The 17,216-nt window shown below is 35.0% G+C and overlaps 1 protein-coding gene across 2 annotated transcripts in view; it reads right to left on the bottom strand.

The window, feature by feature from the left end:
- Positions 1-15,455, bottom strand: part of LOC106080540 (dedicator of cytokinesis protein 1) — a 108,449-nt gene extending 92,994 nt beyond the window's left edge. For both annotated transcript variants that reach the window (XM_013241941.2, XM_013241942.2), the window contains exon 1: positions 14,132-15,455. In XM_013241941.2, coding sequence (XP_013097395.2) covers positions 14,132-14,174 — 43 coding nt within the window. In that variant the 5' untranslated portion in view covers positions 14,175-15,455. The remainder of the gene's footprint in view (positions 1-14,131) is intronic.
- Between the last annotated feature and the right edge of the window lie 1,761 nt (positions 15,456-17,216).

Below are 17,216 nucleotides of genomic sequence, written 5' to 3'. Positions count from 1 at the left end.
ATGACGTTGACAATGCCTGACGTTCATCTATGTATGGCGAACAGAGTACAGGGAACAATAACCAAATTCAAATTAAGAAAAATAAATTTGACCGAAAAAAGTGAACAATGGAGCGGGTGGATGAAGAGACGATCGCTGAAGTGGAGTGAGTCGGTAATTTAATGATATGATGGCCCGTTCGTAAACTCGACGACGTTTCAATACCTAATAATAATGATAATGGGAAGTAGTAGCAACAACAGTGGCCGCTGCTACAAATGGGAAATGCGTCGTTAGCATTTATTGAAGCCGTAAGCGTGGCACGCGTACCAAATAAAGCACCGAGGAGAATGTATTATTTTCTATTGTACTCATCGTTGTTCTCTTAAAGTATTTTAAAGATTTTTTTTTAATTACAAATTCTATTGTTTTTTTAGAGTTTCCACCACATAAAAGCAAATACCATCACACATTAAAATTCGATGTCAGTCATCGTTAACGTGTTGATTATATTTTTTTTTTATTTCATTAATTGCGAGTATGACAGAATGTAGGGGATAAACCCAAGCAATTATTCACACTAAAAAATTTTAGTTGCAATTATGTCATAACAAAGTTGAAAATGTCAAATGTACTCAAAAATGTATTGCATTGGTTTGAGTAATAACAAGAAGTGAAAAGAAATCACTAGTACCAAAAACAAAAACCAAAGCGTGCAGTCAAATTTGAGGGAAGAAATAGCGTGGTTATTTTCATAAACTGCAATTTTATCGAAACCGAAATGATAGTGACCACTCTTCGTTTTCCCCTAAACAGGAAAATTTTAATCTTTTCAGGGACTAACTTTTAGAATTTTAGGCCGCGCTTAGTAATAGGCTATCTACAGGCCCTTCTGGACTTTTATATAATCAAAGAGTGTCGTATCAAAAATAAAAAAAAAAAATACTTGTAGCAAATGAGAGAGACTAATAGGCGGTTTATACGACACATCATGATCGTACTCATCGTGTGTTGATTACAGCTTTTGTCAAAAACAGTACATCGGATTTTTTCTATTCTTTAATGTCATTTAATTTTCCATACTTAAATTCCCTTTTTATAACTTTATTTTGGACAGAACTTGTTTATCAATATCTGTCAAGTAATGATTACAAATTTAAAGTAAATGGTAATGATTTTTCAGCCATGATGGATGGTTATGTGTACATGAGACGCATACACCCTTATTTTCACCAATACTATTACAATGATCACGCATCATAATGTGCCATGTGAAGTCCCCATAATGACCATTTTAGACGGCACATCATGTTCGTACTCAAAGTGTGTACAGGTTGATTACAGCTTTAGCCAAAAACTGTACATCGATTTTGTCTTTTCTTTGATTTTATTTAATTTGTCATAATTTAATTCTCATTTTATAACTTTATTTGGCACAGAACGTGTTTTTCAATATCTTTCAATTATTTCAAACGATTATCGATGGACGCCAATCATCGGAAAACTAAATGATTTTGATTTTTCAGCCATGATCGATGGTTATGTGTACATGTGACGCATACACCCTTATTTTTACCAATACCATTACAATGATCACGCATCATGATTTTCCATGTAAAGTCCGATAAAGGAGGGATAACAGGCTCATATTCATAACTTGTTAGTTTTTCGATATCGTTTTGTAATATTTATCGAAATCATTTTGTTGTATTGTCCACTCTTTGTAAACAGACAGATTTTAGTTTTTTAACGGATTTACTTTAAGATTCGTAGTTCTCGCCCACTAGTATGCCATCTCAAGGACCTTTTTTCCCATTTCTGCGACCAGAATTACTATATTATACTATATGATTAAATTTTGCCTGGGAACCATACACAGATAAAAATAATTTTGAAAAACAACAACTTTGGTCGAAAAAACAACTACGAAAGTTGTTAATTTTCCTGCAACAATTTATTTTGAATCTCAACGACCCAAAGTACAAATTCGATGTTGAAAGGCACTCTTTGCAAACCAACATATAACAACAATATATCCATAAGCATTAATTTAAAAAAAAGGTAAAAACCATTCTAAAAAAATTTTTTTTTGAATACGAAATTCGTATATTTTTATGTCGAAATTTTTTAAAATAAGTTTAATGAAAATAAAAAAAAAAAATTTTTTGGGCGATCGGGGGACTCGATCCTTGGTTTGCAAGTCATGAATGGCATGGGAGTTTTGTGCTCTATATGGTAGTACGCATATTTTTACAACTACAATACTTCAACTAAATAATTTGTTGAAAGTCAACAAAATTTCAATAATTTTGTCTGTCAAGTCTCTTGTAGAGACTTACTTAGATGCTTCAACAAATAATGTCTTCGATTCAATGCTAAAATTCGTTAAGAATTTAAAGTTTAACAAACAAATTTGGTAGTTGGTTTTTCTAAGATTTTTTTCTGTGTATGGACTTCTATTTTAAGCTAAGAACCTCATAATGCTAGTCATAGTGGTCACCCACAAAATTGTCTATAAAATACACCCACAGAATATGCAGTACATCCGCCTACTCCTTGCAAATGCAAGTTTACCCATGACATATCAATGAGTGCTGTTCGACTAAAGTTTACGCTCAATGTTAGGGGCCTCCATTAAATAGTCGAAACCAAACGGCGTGCCGCATTGCGACACCTCTTTGAGGAGAAATTTTGACACAAGGAGACGAACACGGCTGAGAATTATTGAGATACGAACTCAGGAGTTCAACGTTTTAGGAGGACATGCTAACCTCTGGACTACGATGGCCTCCTTAACGGCGACCTAATTGGTACTTTAATAACAATATGAAAAAATTAAGAAATTTCCTCTAACAATCAAATCGCTAAAAATAGAAGAAATTTCTTATAAAACAGTACTACAACCGTTAATCGACTAATGCCAATTTTGATTCCAATTCTTAAAACATTTTGCAACCCCAAATCTCAAAAATGCCAATTTAACCAAAAACATAAAAATAAACATAAACATAAATAATGGAAATTTGAAATATCGACCCTCATAGTTTTGACAAATCAATTGGAACTGATTCCCCCTCTTAAAAATATTCATTCAAATGCCTCTTAATATAGGGGTAGTTTTCAATACTTCAATTTTGAGGTTTTAAAATGAATATCCCAATTTACCCAAATTACAACACCCACTAACAAGGATAACAAAGAACCCATGATAAAAATCATGTACCTCACTCAATGCAAAAGGAACATGCCATAGGGGTGTCGATGGTGGTGTTTATTGAAAATTCACCACCACCACTACCATTAGCAACGATGTTATGCTTGCAAAATAATAATCATTTTCAAAAAACAAAAGAAAGGAAGGAAATATAAAATATCCATAATTAATAAGTGAGAAAAAAATAAAAACAACAAACAATAACAGGGAGTACAGAGGTTGAGAAGCAGACAAAAAGTTGGCTTATACCTACAAACTAACTGAAAAAATCGAAATTTATAACGGCATATTTTATAATATGGACGATAACTCGAGGACAGAAGCTTCTCAGAGCAAATTGCTATGAGAGTGAATAAACATACAAAAGTACTCTTGTTTAAAAACAAAAAATGTCAATTTATAGCCTCAATTCCCACTAGGCAGTTCTGGCAACAACTACTTTTGGCTATTCTCAGTTTGTGGGAGAAAGAGAGGTAAGTTAATATTTTCCTTCTTAATTCTCATAAACTCTCTCTTGCTTATTGAGAATTGTTCCAAGTAAAATTGCTTAGAAATAGCAGAAATGTCAAGAAAACGAACATAAAACCTGGGTGTTTCCAAGAAAGGCAACTCTTGCCCTTAACACCTAAAAGAGAGCTATTGCCAAGAGTTGGGGATTTAAATCGCGTATCATGCACTGGGTATATACTGCAGTCGTCAGACCTATAATTTTATATGTTGTTGTAGCCTGGTGGACGGAGCTTCAAAAGTCCACTTATTTTTCTAAAGGGGAGGCTGTGAGGCTAGGGGAGCTTTCCCTTTGGACATGTGGCGCTTACGGACACTGTATTAACCTTGATATAATGGCCAATGTTCAGGTAGGGTGGATTACACATTGCCTGAGCCGCTTTGTGATAAAAAGAACTGTACCACTATTCCTAATAGAACCCATTGGAACTACAATATCCCTGATAAAAGGAGTTACATAGACTTCTGTATAGTTAAAAACTAGACGATCAGGTGTGCTTGGAGTGTACTCCGAAGAACTTGGACTGATCATATCGGGAAGGTAAGCCGCCCAAGGGGAGATCCTTTCAATTAAGGACAATATGCATTAACATCTTCTCAAACAACCAGGCGGCCATCAAATAACTGGAGAACGTATTTCTGAATTGAAAATCTGTCTTCGACTATCGCAGATCTCTCAAGGAGATGGCTGGCATCTTCCTTCTCCCATTCCTGTGGTATCAAAATGGCTGAAAACGTCCAATGAGTCTGATCCCAGAAATAAATTTAAACCCAATTTAACCTAACCTTACCATCCTGTGAAAGGACATATCGAAAAAAGAGCTCAAGGTCAAGTCTTATAAATTCCAAAAAAAATTCCAGAAGAATGCTAGACTCGAAAGAACAAAGGCGTTACTAAGCTTGCACGACCGTGGTGTCTTCTGACGAAATAAATACGAATTAAGCAATTCGTAAACACCCAAAGTGTTGTTTTTGCTTAGCAAAGCGGACGTACTGGAATTTGAGCAACCGAACAGCCACTCCGAAGTAAATTTCCTTCTCAAGTAATGGTAGGGTAGCTGTGACCGCCGATGGCCACTCTCCAATTGTTTTCATCAAGTCTACCGTCAAAGTAAATGCGACTCATTATCGGGAAAACATTTTGAAAGCTGCTTTGGAGTCACGGGCAGACAAACATATCTTTGGTAGAGCAAAGATGTACCAACATAACTTTGCACTGACACATAAAAATCGTGTAAACACACATTGGCTGTCTAATTCGTCCGTTGTTAATCTGATGGGCTTTTCTATTCGGGCCTTTTTCGAAAGCAAAACAGGGAATAACGGCCTAATTTACAAAACTTTATGAAGCCTTAAAATAGTTTTATTTGACAGTTCTATAAAAGAAATATGTCAAATGAACCTATTTATGAATAAACCTGTGGATAAGGCCGCAAAAATTTTTACAAAAATGGACCAAAATACCAGCAAATTACTTGCAACTCCCTTTTTGATCGGTTCAAAGCATTTGCATTATACTAAAAAAAATTGATCGTTTGAATTGGTAACTGTTCATGTCACTATAGTTGCTTGAAGTGGCTGACTGGGCGTAACTCTCGCCTATGAGAGCTCCTCTTTGGTATGTCTGGTAATTGTAGTAAGGGTATTAATGCTTTCTAGACGAAATAATTAACGCAAAGTGTGATTTTTAAGCTATTATCTTTTTGGCAACACTGATTTAAACAGCTCACGCACGTTTCGTGTCAAACATCTTCAGTTTGGTCTATAATTTAAGGACAGAATCTTCCTTGTCCTAGAGGTCTCAGATGCTTCCTCAACGGAGCTACCGTATTCTACCCAGGATTTGTTCTGAGCCTTTCTCAGCTCGCCCTTATATTTTCTTAGCTCAGCCCTACAGATGTCCCAATCGTGTGGTGCTCTTGTGGCTTTTGCTCTGTTTCTCACTAGACATTGTCCATACATTATTTGACTTCTGAATATAACCCACCGTAATAGATCTTAAGGACAGAATTTTCATTAGCCGAGAGTCCTCAGATGTTTCCTCCACGGAGCTACAGTATTCTACCCAGGATTTGTTCTGAGCCTTTCTCAGCTCGCCCTTAAATTTTCTTAGCTCAGCTTTATAGATGTTCCAATCGTGTGGTGCTCTTGTGGCTCTGTTGAAAAGTTTTCTACATACCTTCCTTAGACCACCCAGCTCTGAAGTCCACCATGGCGGCGCTGTTTGTCCCTTGGCTTGGCACTGGGACATGCTGACGCAAGCGAGTCATTAAGGGCCTTCGTGATCCGCTTGACCACTATGTCTATATCCTCCTCAGTGTGCACTTCCTTACAAACGAACGAAATTATTGAATTTTATTATTGAAATGCGTGCTCCGTTGAGAAAGTTCGTTGCGCGCTTCTTCCATTGAGCGACGAGGTTCAATGGTTACGTAACTAAGCAGAATTGTCGATTTTGGATTGAAGATCAGCCATAAGCATTACAAAAGCTACGAATGCATCCAGAAAAAGTCATAGTTTGATGCCGTTTATGGGCTGGTGACATCATTGGACCGAACTTCTTCAAAGATGATGCGAATCTTATTGAGAGGCGAGTTCGGTTAACATTTTATTTCACGTTCGGGATCGGTCAATTGGCCGTCGAGATCGTGCGATTAAAGGCCATACAAACAAGCCCGCTTCAATTGACACATTGAAGCATTTATTCATGTGATACTGGCCGAAAGACCATTTGAGGCGCAGTCACGGTCAACATTTGCATGAAAAAATCTTTAAACATTAAATAATATGAACCGTACTATCGATTCAAATAAAGATCTCATTTTTTTGAATTTTATGTTTTTTTTTTTGAAAAACTTTCCTATAGCTTTGTTAGAAACAAAACTTCTGACGTACCTTATTTAAGGAGTAAATTTCAAATTACAAAATTCTCTCATATCAGTGAGTGCAGTGCGAGTAAAATTTAAGCTCAATGATGAGGGGCCTGCGAGTCCGAACGGTCTACCGCAAAGAGACACGACTTGACAGCGAAGCTTTAACATGGCAGGATACCTTGTAAGTGCGGCCAGCATTTGCAAGGGGACAACCATCACTGAAAAATTTTCTGATGTTCACGCCGGGATTCGAACCCAGGCGTTCGGCGTCAAAGGCAGACATGCTAACCTCTGCGCCACAGTGACCTTCAGGAGTAAAGATTAGCTATGGCTAATTGTTTTTTGAGCGTCAATCTTATAAGTCTCATGGTAATATCGTTAAGTAATGTTACTTAACTGAAATATATCTTCATATGTTCCATGTTTTCTGTTGAACAAACCACATCATCTTACGGTACGCAAGATAGATCGAAATAGCACTCATTGAATCATAACATCTTTAATTTCAAGTATAAATATAACAAAAATTTGAGTGAGTGATATAACCCAGATAATTTATAATTACTTTGAAAAAAAAAATGTTGCATGACCAACAACTTACGGGGGTAAATAGATTCAAATTGTTATTATTTTTATCTACATTTGAGTTTTTGAATGAAAAGGCAACACGATATTTCAACTTAAAACATTAAGAATAAGTTGCTTAAAAATTAAATACCATTAAAATAATCCCTTTGATTTTTTGTTTAAAGATTATAAGAAAATCTACTGAAAAATATGAGTGGTTCAAAGGCTGCTTTTATAATTTTCCTGTGATGAGATCTTTACTTCACCCCTACTACGTTACAAGTATAGCTAATGGGAAGTTTACACATACTTGCTTCTTACCTCTTCTTGAGAAAAATTATGTGTGATGCTACTCTTCTGTGATTCATTCCCATTTATAAAATGTGTGTGTGTATGTGTGTTGTTTTGTGTTCTGTTCTACATCCATCCATTCATTCATTCTACCTTAAACACACATGAGGTTACTTGGGCTATTCTTTGATTCTTTCGGCATTAATTTTCAGAATTCTTATTTTGAAAAGAAATTATGTACATATTTGATCTTTTGGTTTCTTATGGTTAAAGGCGAGTGACCTCCTGCTGTGTAGCTTGTTGCAAGAGTTGGTATTTTTTCGTTGCAAGCGGCGAAATGTTTCACAGAAGCAACCTTTTCGAAATGGCTTTTGTTACATATCCACCATACGATGGTCGTTGTCTTTCTGGTTTTTTCTAATGCATTTGTTCAAATACACACACATTTGTTTTTGTTTGATTTTCGTTTGTCTCCTCTATGCTCTGATGCGTTTATAAAGCCGCCACTTGAATGACTTTGAAAATGAGCAAGCAACAAAAACAATTAAACTGGAGACTACTGTGTATGTAGTATTTTGTTTTTGACGCAGTGTAGGCTAGAGATTGCGATCTTGATCTGGTTAAATGCTTATTTTAAGACACCTATTTTTGTTGTTGCACTTTGAATTATTGTGATGTGCATTACAAATGCCATAAATTAGTACTTGTAGAGCACTTTTCCTCTCGTTATATTTGTTTGCCACCCACTTTCAGGCCTCCCCTTCCTTTTGCACTACTTGAATTTTAACCGTTGCTTGGCTCTCCGTTCTCTCTACCTCACTTACTGAGGTGAGCCTGTGTGTGAGTGTGTGTTTTTTTATACTGTAACGGCAATGACCGTGATTTTCATTGGCATTTTGCTATTAAATTACTTTTAATGGAGTTGTAATGAAATAATTGCTAATACATGTACATTGGGGTGTTTCGTTTGAATAAGTGAAAGCAAAATATTTTAAATTTAAATGGATTTTAGTGGTAATTTTAAATAGTTTGCAATTAAATACTATGCGATTAGTGACAATTAAGTGGTTGAATGGTGAATTTTATTTGATTTGTACATACAAAACATTTGAAAGTGCTTTGGAAATTTCCTTTTAAATTGAGTTGGTTAAAGATTGGCCAACATGTGCTATAGTGGAGAAATAAGTGTTTTACAAAGAATCCATAATATTTGCCAATATCCATTTCCTCTTTAAATTTCAATACAAAAGTTGTAAATATTATGATTTTATATCGCATGTAATGCAATTTTGCATTTCCATAATCTTCAAGTTAAGATGAATTCATTAAAAAGTTCCTTCTGTATGTGTTGACTTTTATTGTGTACCTACATTGTTTTTGGGTAAGATGACATTACTTGATTGTATTGTATTTACACCTACTTCATAATGAATAAAACAAAATGCAGACCTAATCAAACATATTTATTTTATATTTTCGCTATCATTTTTGTAAGCCAATTACTGGCCGGCCATGTACAGTTGTGTTCAAATAATAGGAGTGCGTCTAACTAAAAACAAATACCTACACTAAGCAAGATACTGATACTACCCGTGTTGTTATATGGTTACGAGGCTTGGGTATTTGTGAAAGCAAATGAGGCAGTGCTTGGAGTATTTGATAGAAAGATTTTTCGTAAAATATATGGACCAGTTTGCGTTAATGGAGAATATGGGCGACGTATAAACCACGAGCTGTATGACGACGATAGCATAGTTAGGTTAGGTTAGGTAAGAGTGGCAGTCCTTTACAGACTCACTTAGACAATTTTAAGTCCATTGTGATACCACAGTAGCGACAGACCAAAGCTTCCATTGGCTACCGTGGATAGCATAGTTACACGCATCAAAATACAACGGTTGTCATGTTGTCAGAATGGATGAAGAAGCTCCAGCAAAGAAGTCTTTTGAAGGCAAACACGTTGGTACACGCAAACCGGGAAGATCAAAAGCCCGATGGATAGATCAAATGGTGGGAGACACCTCGAAACTTGGTGTCAGAGCTTTTTAAATGAGTGTAGAAGATCGAGGCGCTTGGAACACTATTCTACGTTCGGCTAGTGGAACAAATTTTCTGACATAGCCAATTAAACAAAAAATTGGTTATTGTAGAAAAATATTTTGTTTGATTCTGATAGTTTTAACATAAGATTAATTATTAATCAATTCCCTACACTTTATAACAATAAGTTACAGTAATTTAAATGTTGACATAAATAAATTTTTTCCCAAAAATTTGATGTTCAAAATAATAGGAGTATTGAATAAGGTGGCCTCATCGGCCAATTGCTACAACAAAAAATCTTTTTTGGGAATTTGATATGTCAACATTTGTAAACAGGGCGAAGAAAATTCAATTCGCCCTGACATTTAAAATTTTCGCCAAATTTGTTTCGACCAATCAGAGCAAGAAGAAAGAAGTTTATTAATTTTTGAGTGTCAGGAAAAAAACATATTTAATGGCTATACCCACAAAATTGGCTGGAACATTGAGGTCCGATCTGTGTGGTGTTCATTGCTGTCACGAGAAGCTTAGGTTGCGAGCTACCGGGCGCGTCCACAGGTTGCGGATATTGGAATGCTCCAAAGGGCGTAGCTGCAACGGCTGTCGTGGATAATCAGCGGTATCGAGCGGAGAGTCTCAGTGAGAGGCCGAACAGCACCGACTCTTGCACAAATACTGAGTGCCTATGAGGCTCGATATTACAAGGCAGTTATTGGCGACTTCAAATAACTAAATAACCACCCTATTTCCGCGCCGATCGGTTCTTTGGACCGGAACGAGCTTGCTCACTTACAGAAGCCCAACAAGGATCGTCATCTTCACATGAAAATGCGGCTACAACAACAACAATCTACAAAACCACCAAGATGACAGGTTTAAATAATTTTCATAAGGTTATTACAGCCGTAGACGGCTACTAAGTGAATGCAAACAAATGGCTCAAATAGGAAGATTGTGAATAGAGCTCAATCAATTATGGGTTTAATGTTAGGAGACTGAGCAGGTCACCACTTTACCTGAACCCCATTGACCTTTAACTACTACTTTGCCAATTTGCTGGTATCTTTCCGGTTTTGGAATGCCAATTTCATTAGCTAACATTATATATTTCAACATAGGCCTGCATATTCATTTGCTAATTAGTTACTTTTTATCAGCCAGATGTAATTGCAAATTTGCAAATTTTGCCCATGAACATTCCACTAAGGAACAGGGGCAAACTTCTCACATATCAATGAGTGCAGTCCGATTCAAGTTTAAGCTCAATGATAAGGGGCCTTCCTTTTATAGCCGAGTCCGAACTGCGTGACGCAGTGCGACACCTCTTTGGAGAGAAGTTTTACATGGCATAGTACCTCACAAATGTTGCCAGCATTAGGAGGGGAAAACCACCGCTAAAAATTTTTTCTGATGGTCTCGCCAGGATTCGAACCCAGGCGTTCAGCGTCATAGGCGGACATGCTAACCTCTGCGCTACGGTGGCCTCCAGCCAGATGTAGCCCTTTTTAAATCTTTTTTGAAGACGCATTAGGGTTTGCTTTGCTACATCACACGAACAACAGTCATCAATAGTTGATGTTTTACCCGAGTGTTGCAGATGAGGCCGAGCTTTTCAAAAGATTTGCAAAAATTAGCTCAAAGCATACTACAATTTCCTTAAATTATATATAAGATTTTTTTTTCGTAGTTTTTGGGGTATTTCTCGCCTTTCCTTGAAACACTGCTTTCTTCGTTCTACTATTACAGATATAGTATAGTAAAAACTAATCAATTACAATTTAAACAGCTATAAAACGATTTTTCTATACATAGTTTACAAGTTTTTTTTATTTAAAATTTAATACTGTTTAATTTTATTTATTACAAATCATTCATACTCTTTTTTTTGAGCAAGGCCGTGGAGTGATCAAACGAGAAAACAATGAATTGCATATATATTATTCATAAAGAGATCATATTTTCTATTTTACTTTTTACATACCCTTCTAAGTACTTAAATGATCACTTAAAAATTTACGTATTTATATGCCAACAAATTTTGACCTTTTAATACTGCTATTATTTTAAACACAGCTATATATATGATTACTTTAGTTGTTTTTTCTTCAAAGTGGAGTCTTTTACCTTAAATGAAGGTCATTTCCCATAGACAATAATCCAATCGCCTTTTTACATTCCACAAAATATGGATAGTAATGAAAACTAGGTATCAGTTACAATACTCAAAATTATCGAAGGCCATGGTTTCAATCAACAGAAGTTTTTATTGGGTTTTGTTTATTTTTTTACCCATATCTCTCAGAATTGTAATTGCTTCTTACCTAGATTAAAATAAGTAAACAATAATAACAATAACAATGTTCCGTGTCTAGGCTATTTTCCAAAGTCTTAAAAAAGTTCTAAAGTTAAAAAATGGAAGGTGAGGTGGACTTATAAGACACGAACAACACTCATAAGTAATGTGCTGTTATCGATAACATTGAAACAATTTTATGTATCGAGAGGCTGTAGATAGAGAATAGAGAGTCAATTATAAAGGGTGATTTTTTTGAGGTTAGGATTTTCTTGCATTAGTATTTGACAGATCACGTGGGATTTCAGACATGGTGTCAAAGAGAAAGATGCTCAGTATGCTTTGACATTTCATCATCAATAGACTTACTAACGAGCAACGCTTGCAAATCATTGAATTTTATTACCAAAATCAGTGTTCGGTTCGAAATGTGTTCAAATTTTGACAAATTTTGTTCAGCGATGAGGTTCATTTCTGGTTGAATGGCTACGTAAATAAGCAAAATTGCCGCATTTGGAGTGAAGAGCAACCAGAAGCCGTTCAAGAACTGCCCATGCATCCCGAAAAATGCACTGTTTGGTGTGGTTTGTACGCTGGTGGAATCATTGGACCGTATTTTTTCAAAGATGCTGTTGGACGCAACGTTACGGTGAATGAACACATTTCGAACCGAACACTGATTTTGGTAATAAAATTCAATGATTTGCAAGCGTTGCTCGTTAGTAAGTCTATTCATGATGAAATGTCAAAGCATACTGAGCATCTTTCTCTTTGACACCATGTCTGAAATCCCACGTGATCTGTCAAATACTAATGCATGAAAATCCTAACCTCAAAAAAATCACCCTATAGAACAGTAAACATTAAAAATAGAGTAACTACTATAGTAAACAGTGGTTTTAGGAAAATTTTTATAATTTAATGGGGTTTTTTGAAGAAACGTTGAGTACACATACAAACAAGACTTTATTAATAAAATTTATTTATTTATTTGGATTATGTAATTCGAAGCCACATGACGCCGATTTGAACAAATTGCATAAAACTACTCTTACGATTGAAAAAAAAAATAAGTAATATATAAATAATAATTTATATATATTATATATATATTATATATATATATATATATATATATATATATATATATATATATATATATATATATATATATATATATATATATATATATATATATATATATATATATATATATATATATATATATATATATATATATATATATATATATATATATATATATATATATATATATATATATATATATATATATATATATATATATATATATATATATATATATATATATATATATATATATATATATATATATATATATATATAAAAGTAATTACGGATTTTTCATATAGTCGGCGTTGACAAAATTTTTCACAGCTTGTGACTCTGTAATTGCATTCTTTCTTCTGTCAGTTATCACCTGTTACTTTTAGCTTACTTTAGAAAAAAAAGTGTAAAAAAGTATATTTGATTAAAGTTCATTCTAAGTTTTATTCAAAATGCATTTACTTTTTTTACTACATTTACGGTGTTACGCACTGACTAGATAAGTATACTTCCATCCTATGGTGTTGGTTTTAAAAATGTATAGTTTCATGTATTACAAAGGGCATGCCAAATGACCAACTATTCTGCTTGTAGAACATACAATTCTAACCATTCTAACCTATGCACCAGTGTTGCCATTTTCATAAATTTATAAAACATGGAACCAATTGTATTGGGTTGGCCACTAGAGGGGTCCACGGGCCCAAGCCCCAAAAACGGATTTCATATTCGTCCCGGGGTCAAAATTAGGGGTTATGCAAAAAATTACCCCGTAAAATATAGTACAGCTTAACTCACGTGTAACGAATTTATCAAAATCGAACCATGGAACCGAAAGTCGAAGTAAAATTAAATGAAAGCATTCAGACCTCTACATAGCAAAAAAGTTATGTCGTCAATTTGATTTAACCATTTCATATTAAACACTTACAGCAATTTTTTCATCACAACTACATAATAAAAAAAACAAACGTTTACGGGCCATTGTTTGCGCAGCTCTGTACTCATGTTTGACATGTTAAATGTCCTTGCTTTGCTAGTCGTGCTTTTCACTTTGTTTATTCATCACATTCCACTTTGGGGGCTATTTGCCGCTCATTAAATGACAAAACAACACTTGTTGCACTCGTGAGTACAAATTGGGGGGAGGGGGAGGAAATGGTTCGTTAGAGATAAACAAGCACACACAAATAACGATACGATTAGAAAATGGTTTGCCATATAGAATCATAAAGCAATTAAAGCAAAACAAAAAAAGAATAATAATAAAAAACTTACCAATTCCGAAGACTTGCTTCGGATTGCTGTTCCACACTGTCATCTTGCAGCCGCAGTTTGATCAGATGCGAAAAATCACAACAGCAAAAAAGAGGTAAATTCAATAGACTTTTTTTGTAAATCGATCGAAGTTCAGTTTTTGTTTTTTTTTTTAATGCTCTTTTCTTCTTACTTGTTGCACAAACACTAGCAAACACACACTGGCGCACACTGAGAATATAACAAATCTATCTAATCAAATCATACTTCACTGGGTCAGGTATTTGAGCGACTACTCGAACTCGAATGAGTAGATAATGGTATTTCATTATTTTGGTTTCTCTTTTGATGTTGATTTAAAAAATTCGTTTCATTTTAATTATTAAAAATGATTTGTGTAATTTTCTTTACTTTTCGAAAAGAAAAAAACTTCGTTGGAAGGCAACGTTCTGTTGTTTGTTTTTTTCGGATGACAAACCGCACCAATGAAGTAGTAGTCATCAAAAGTAAAGATTTATTATATTTGCCCCTTTGTATAGGGGATTACTTTTATTTACAAACTGCTGAGTGTAAGATGATCAAGTTTCACTTTTTTCCACATTCACTTGCAAATTTGTGCTATTTTTGTTGACTCTCTTTCTTGTCCAACAGGAAAAACCAATCTCATTTATTTTTTTTTCTATTTTGCTTTTGATTTATTTCAATTAAAAATATTTGCGTTTTGCTTATTTAATTGGGGAGTTGGCTGTCACACACAGATAGCAGTAGATATCAATACAAACACCATTCATTCTCCTCGTCGCACACACATTCGAAAACCGAACGTAAACACAAACACCACATTGTTCGCCGCGCCTGACTATCACTACACCATGAGCCGTTTTTAATTTAATCTTGGTGGAACCAAATAATAACAACAACAAGAAGTATCGTATCGTCTTTTGATTTTCTTCTCTCTCTTACATTATTCGACACTTATTATTATTATTGTCAGCGACAGCAATGTTATTTTGATTGCTTGAAATAGATATTTTTCTAATAAATCTCCAAATATTTAACCGCCATTTAAAACAAGATTTGTATGAAACTTGTCTACGGGCACATTATTTTATCATTTTCACTTTTCCACTCTAGTAGTTGTTGTTGAGGCGGCTGCATCTATCGGAACGTAATTGATCCAGCACTACTCTTCTGTGCCGAAGGAGTTTGATTTATACTTCTTCTGTTATTCTAGGTGGCAGTAGGTTTGCAAGATTAACTCAGTATCGGTAGCAGTTAGTTCTCATGCCCAGAAAAAAATAAAACTCCGCACGCACCGACTTTTCACTTCGAATCTTCGAATGTTAATGTTGTTATGTTACAGAGATCCCAAAGTCGACTTTGGACTAATCGATTAATCGAATTTTTGTGTAAAAACGTCGACAGGTCGAAGTCGACTTTCACTGCTTAAAATCGAAAAAGTCGATAAGTTGAAGAAAAGTAAAAAAACTGAAAAATTGAGAAGTCGAAAATAATACAGAACATAGGCATAGGATACACCCATGATACAAATAAGAGGTAGCGTCATTAGCACAACATCAAAAATCTACCCTCAACGAAACTACCTTGAGTGGCAAATGCTGGATATTGAAATGTCAAAGTTGTTTTTGAAATAAACTTTGTTTTACAACTTATCCTCTTTAAATGTGTGTTTTATTTGTATTTTCATCATTATAACACTGTTTTGTTGCTTATGTGTAAAACATCGGATCAAATAGAAACTTTTTTAAGATTTTTTGAAAAAATCACAGCTGTTTTATCAAGCCTTTGACATTTAAATTTACTGCAAAATCAAAACAAATATAAAAAAATTGTACTAAACTGTTCGCATGACCTCACCTTATAAGTGCATCCTGGGATACACCTCTCTAATAGCACGATAATCGGTACAGGTAAGTGCAGTTGCCCAACAAAAAAATATATGGGGTGCACGATCAGTCAAAATCAGCATTTTGTGCAACTCTGATTTTGAATATGTTACTAGTTAGCGCAATATTTCGTTGTGTGTGTGTGCTTTATGGCTTTCAGCTACAATGTACACACACAACTGAACGTTAGTAAAACTGATTGACAAATAGTGCACTTGGAGAGAAAAAATTTTACTCGGCTATTTGCTTAATATCTGGGTTAATATGTCTTCAGTGCTTCCCAGTCTAAGCTTCATTCGTACAACATTTTGTCATCAAGTTAATGATACCGGCCAAAGGATAACTATGAGCGCCACAAGGGGTAGAACTTTGAACTCCGATTTTTGTGGGGTTCATCGCATGGCATAACTACCAGGTAGTGTACCGTAAACAGCTGAATACAATTTTTCCTCGCGAAGTGCACGATGACAGATAACGAGTTTTGGTTGTGTGTTTGTGTTATAGTTAAGAACCACAGCACACACAAACAACAAAATGTGGCGCGAACTAGTAACATACACAAAATCAGAGTTGCATTAATCACTGATTTTGACTGATAGTGCACTCACTTACACTACCTGTAAATGAATATATCTTGGTTCATCGTTATCACGAGAAGCTCGCATTAGGAGTAACTGCAACTGAAATCGCGGACAATCAACGGTATCAAGTAGAGAATCTCAGTTAGAGCTCGACCGGCACAAAGGCGAATTAAAAAAGGTGATCTCACGCGAACAGCTGTTAACAGCCGGCCAGGTTTGACGGTATTGAGATGACAAGTTTTTGTTTGGATTCTCTTTTTTGTTATCTTCTTTCTAGAATTTTCTTTGCTCACATACGCACATGTAAACACACACGCACACTTATTTTTTTGTGTGTGTTGGCAAAACATCGATCAGCTTGATGACAACATGGCGGATTGCACCACATGATTTGTTGTTGTTATACAAATGAGATCACCTTTAATTGTTTCGCCATGGACCGGCACCAGCTTTTGACAGAATAATGAATGCCTGTGATACTCGATATGGCAAAACGAGTTATTAGCGCCTTTAAATAAAGTTCCTGCGGCAAAAAAAGTGCAGAAAGAAAAGAATAAAACAACACAACAACACCTTATAAGTGCTTCTTGGGGTTAATAATACACTTCTATACCGTCA

This window comes from Stomoxys calcitrans, chromosome 2 (genome assembly GCF_963082655.1).
Source record: "Stomoxys calcitrans chromosome 2, idStoCalc2.1, whole genome shotgun sequence".
In the NCBI taxonomy this organism is placed as follows: Eukaryota; Metazoa; Arthropoda; class Insecta; order Diptera; family Muscidae; genus Stomoxys; species Stomoxys calcitrans.
Note: the sequence above shows the minus strand (reverse complement) of the source record. Positions and strands in the feature narration are given on the sequence as shown.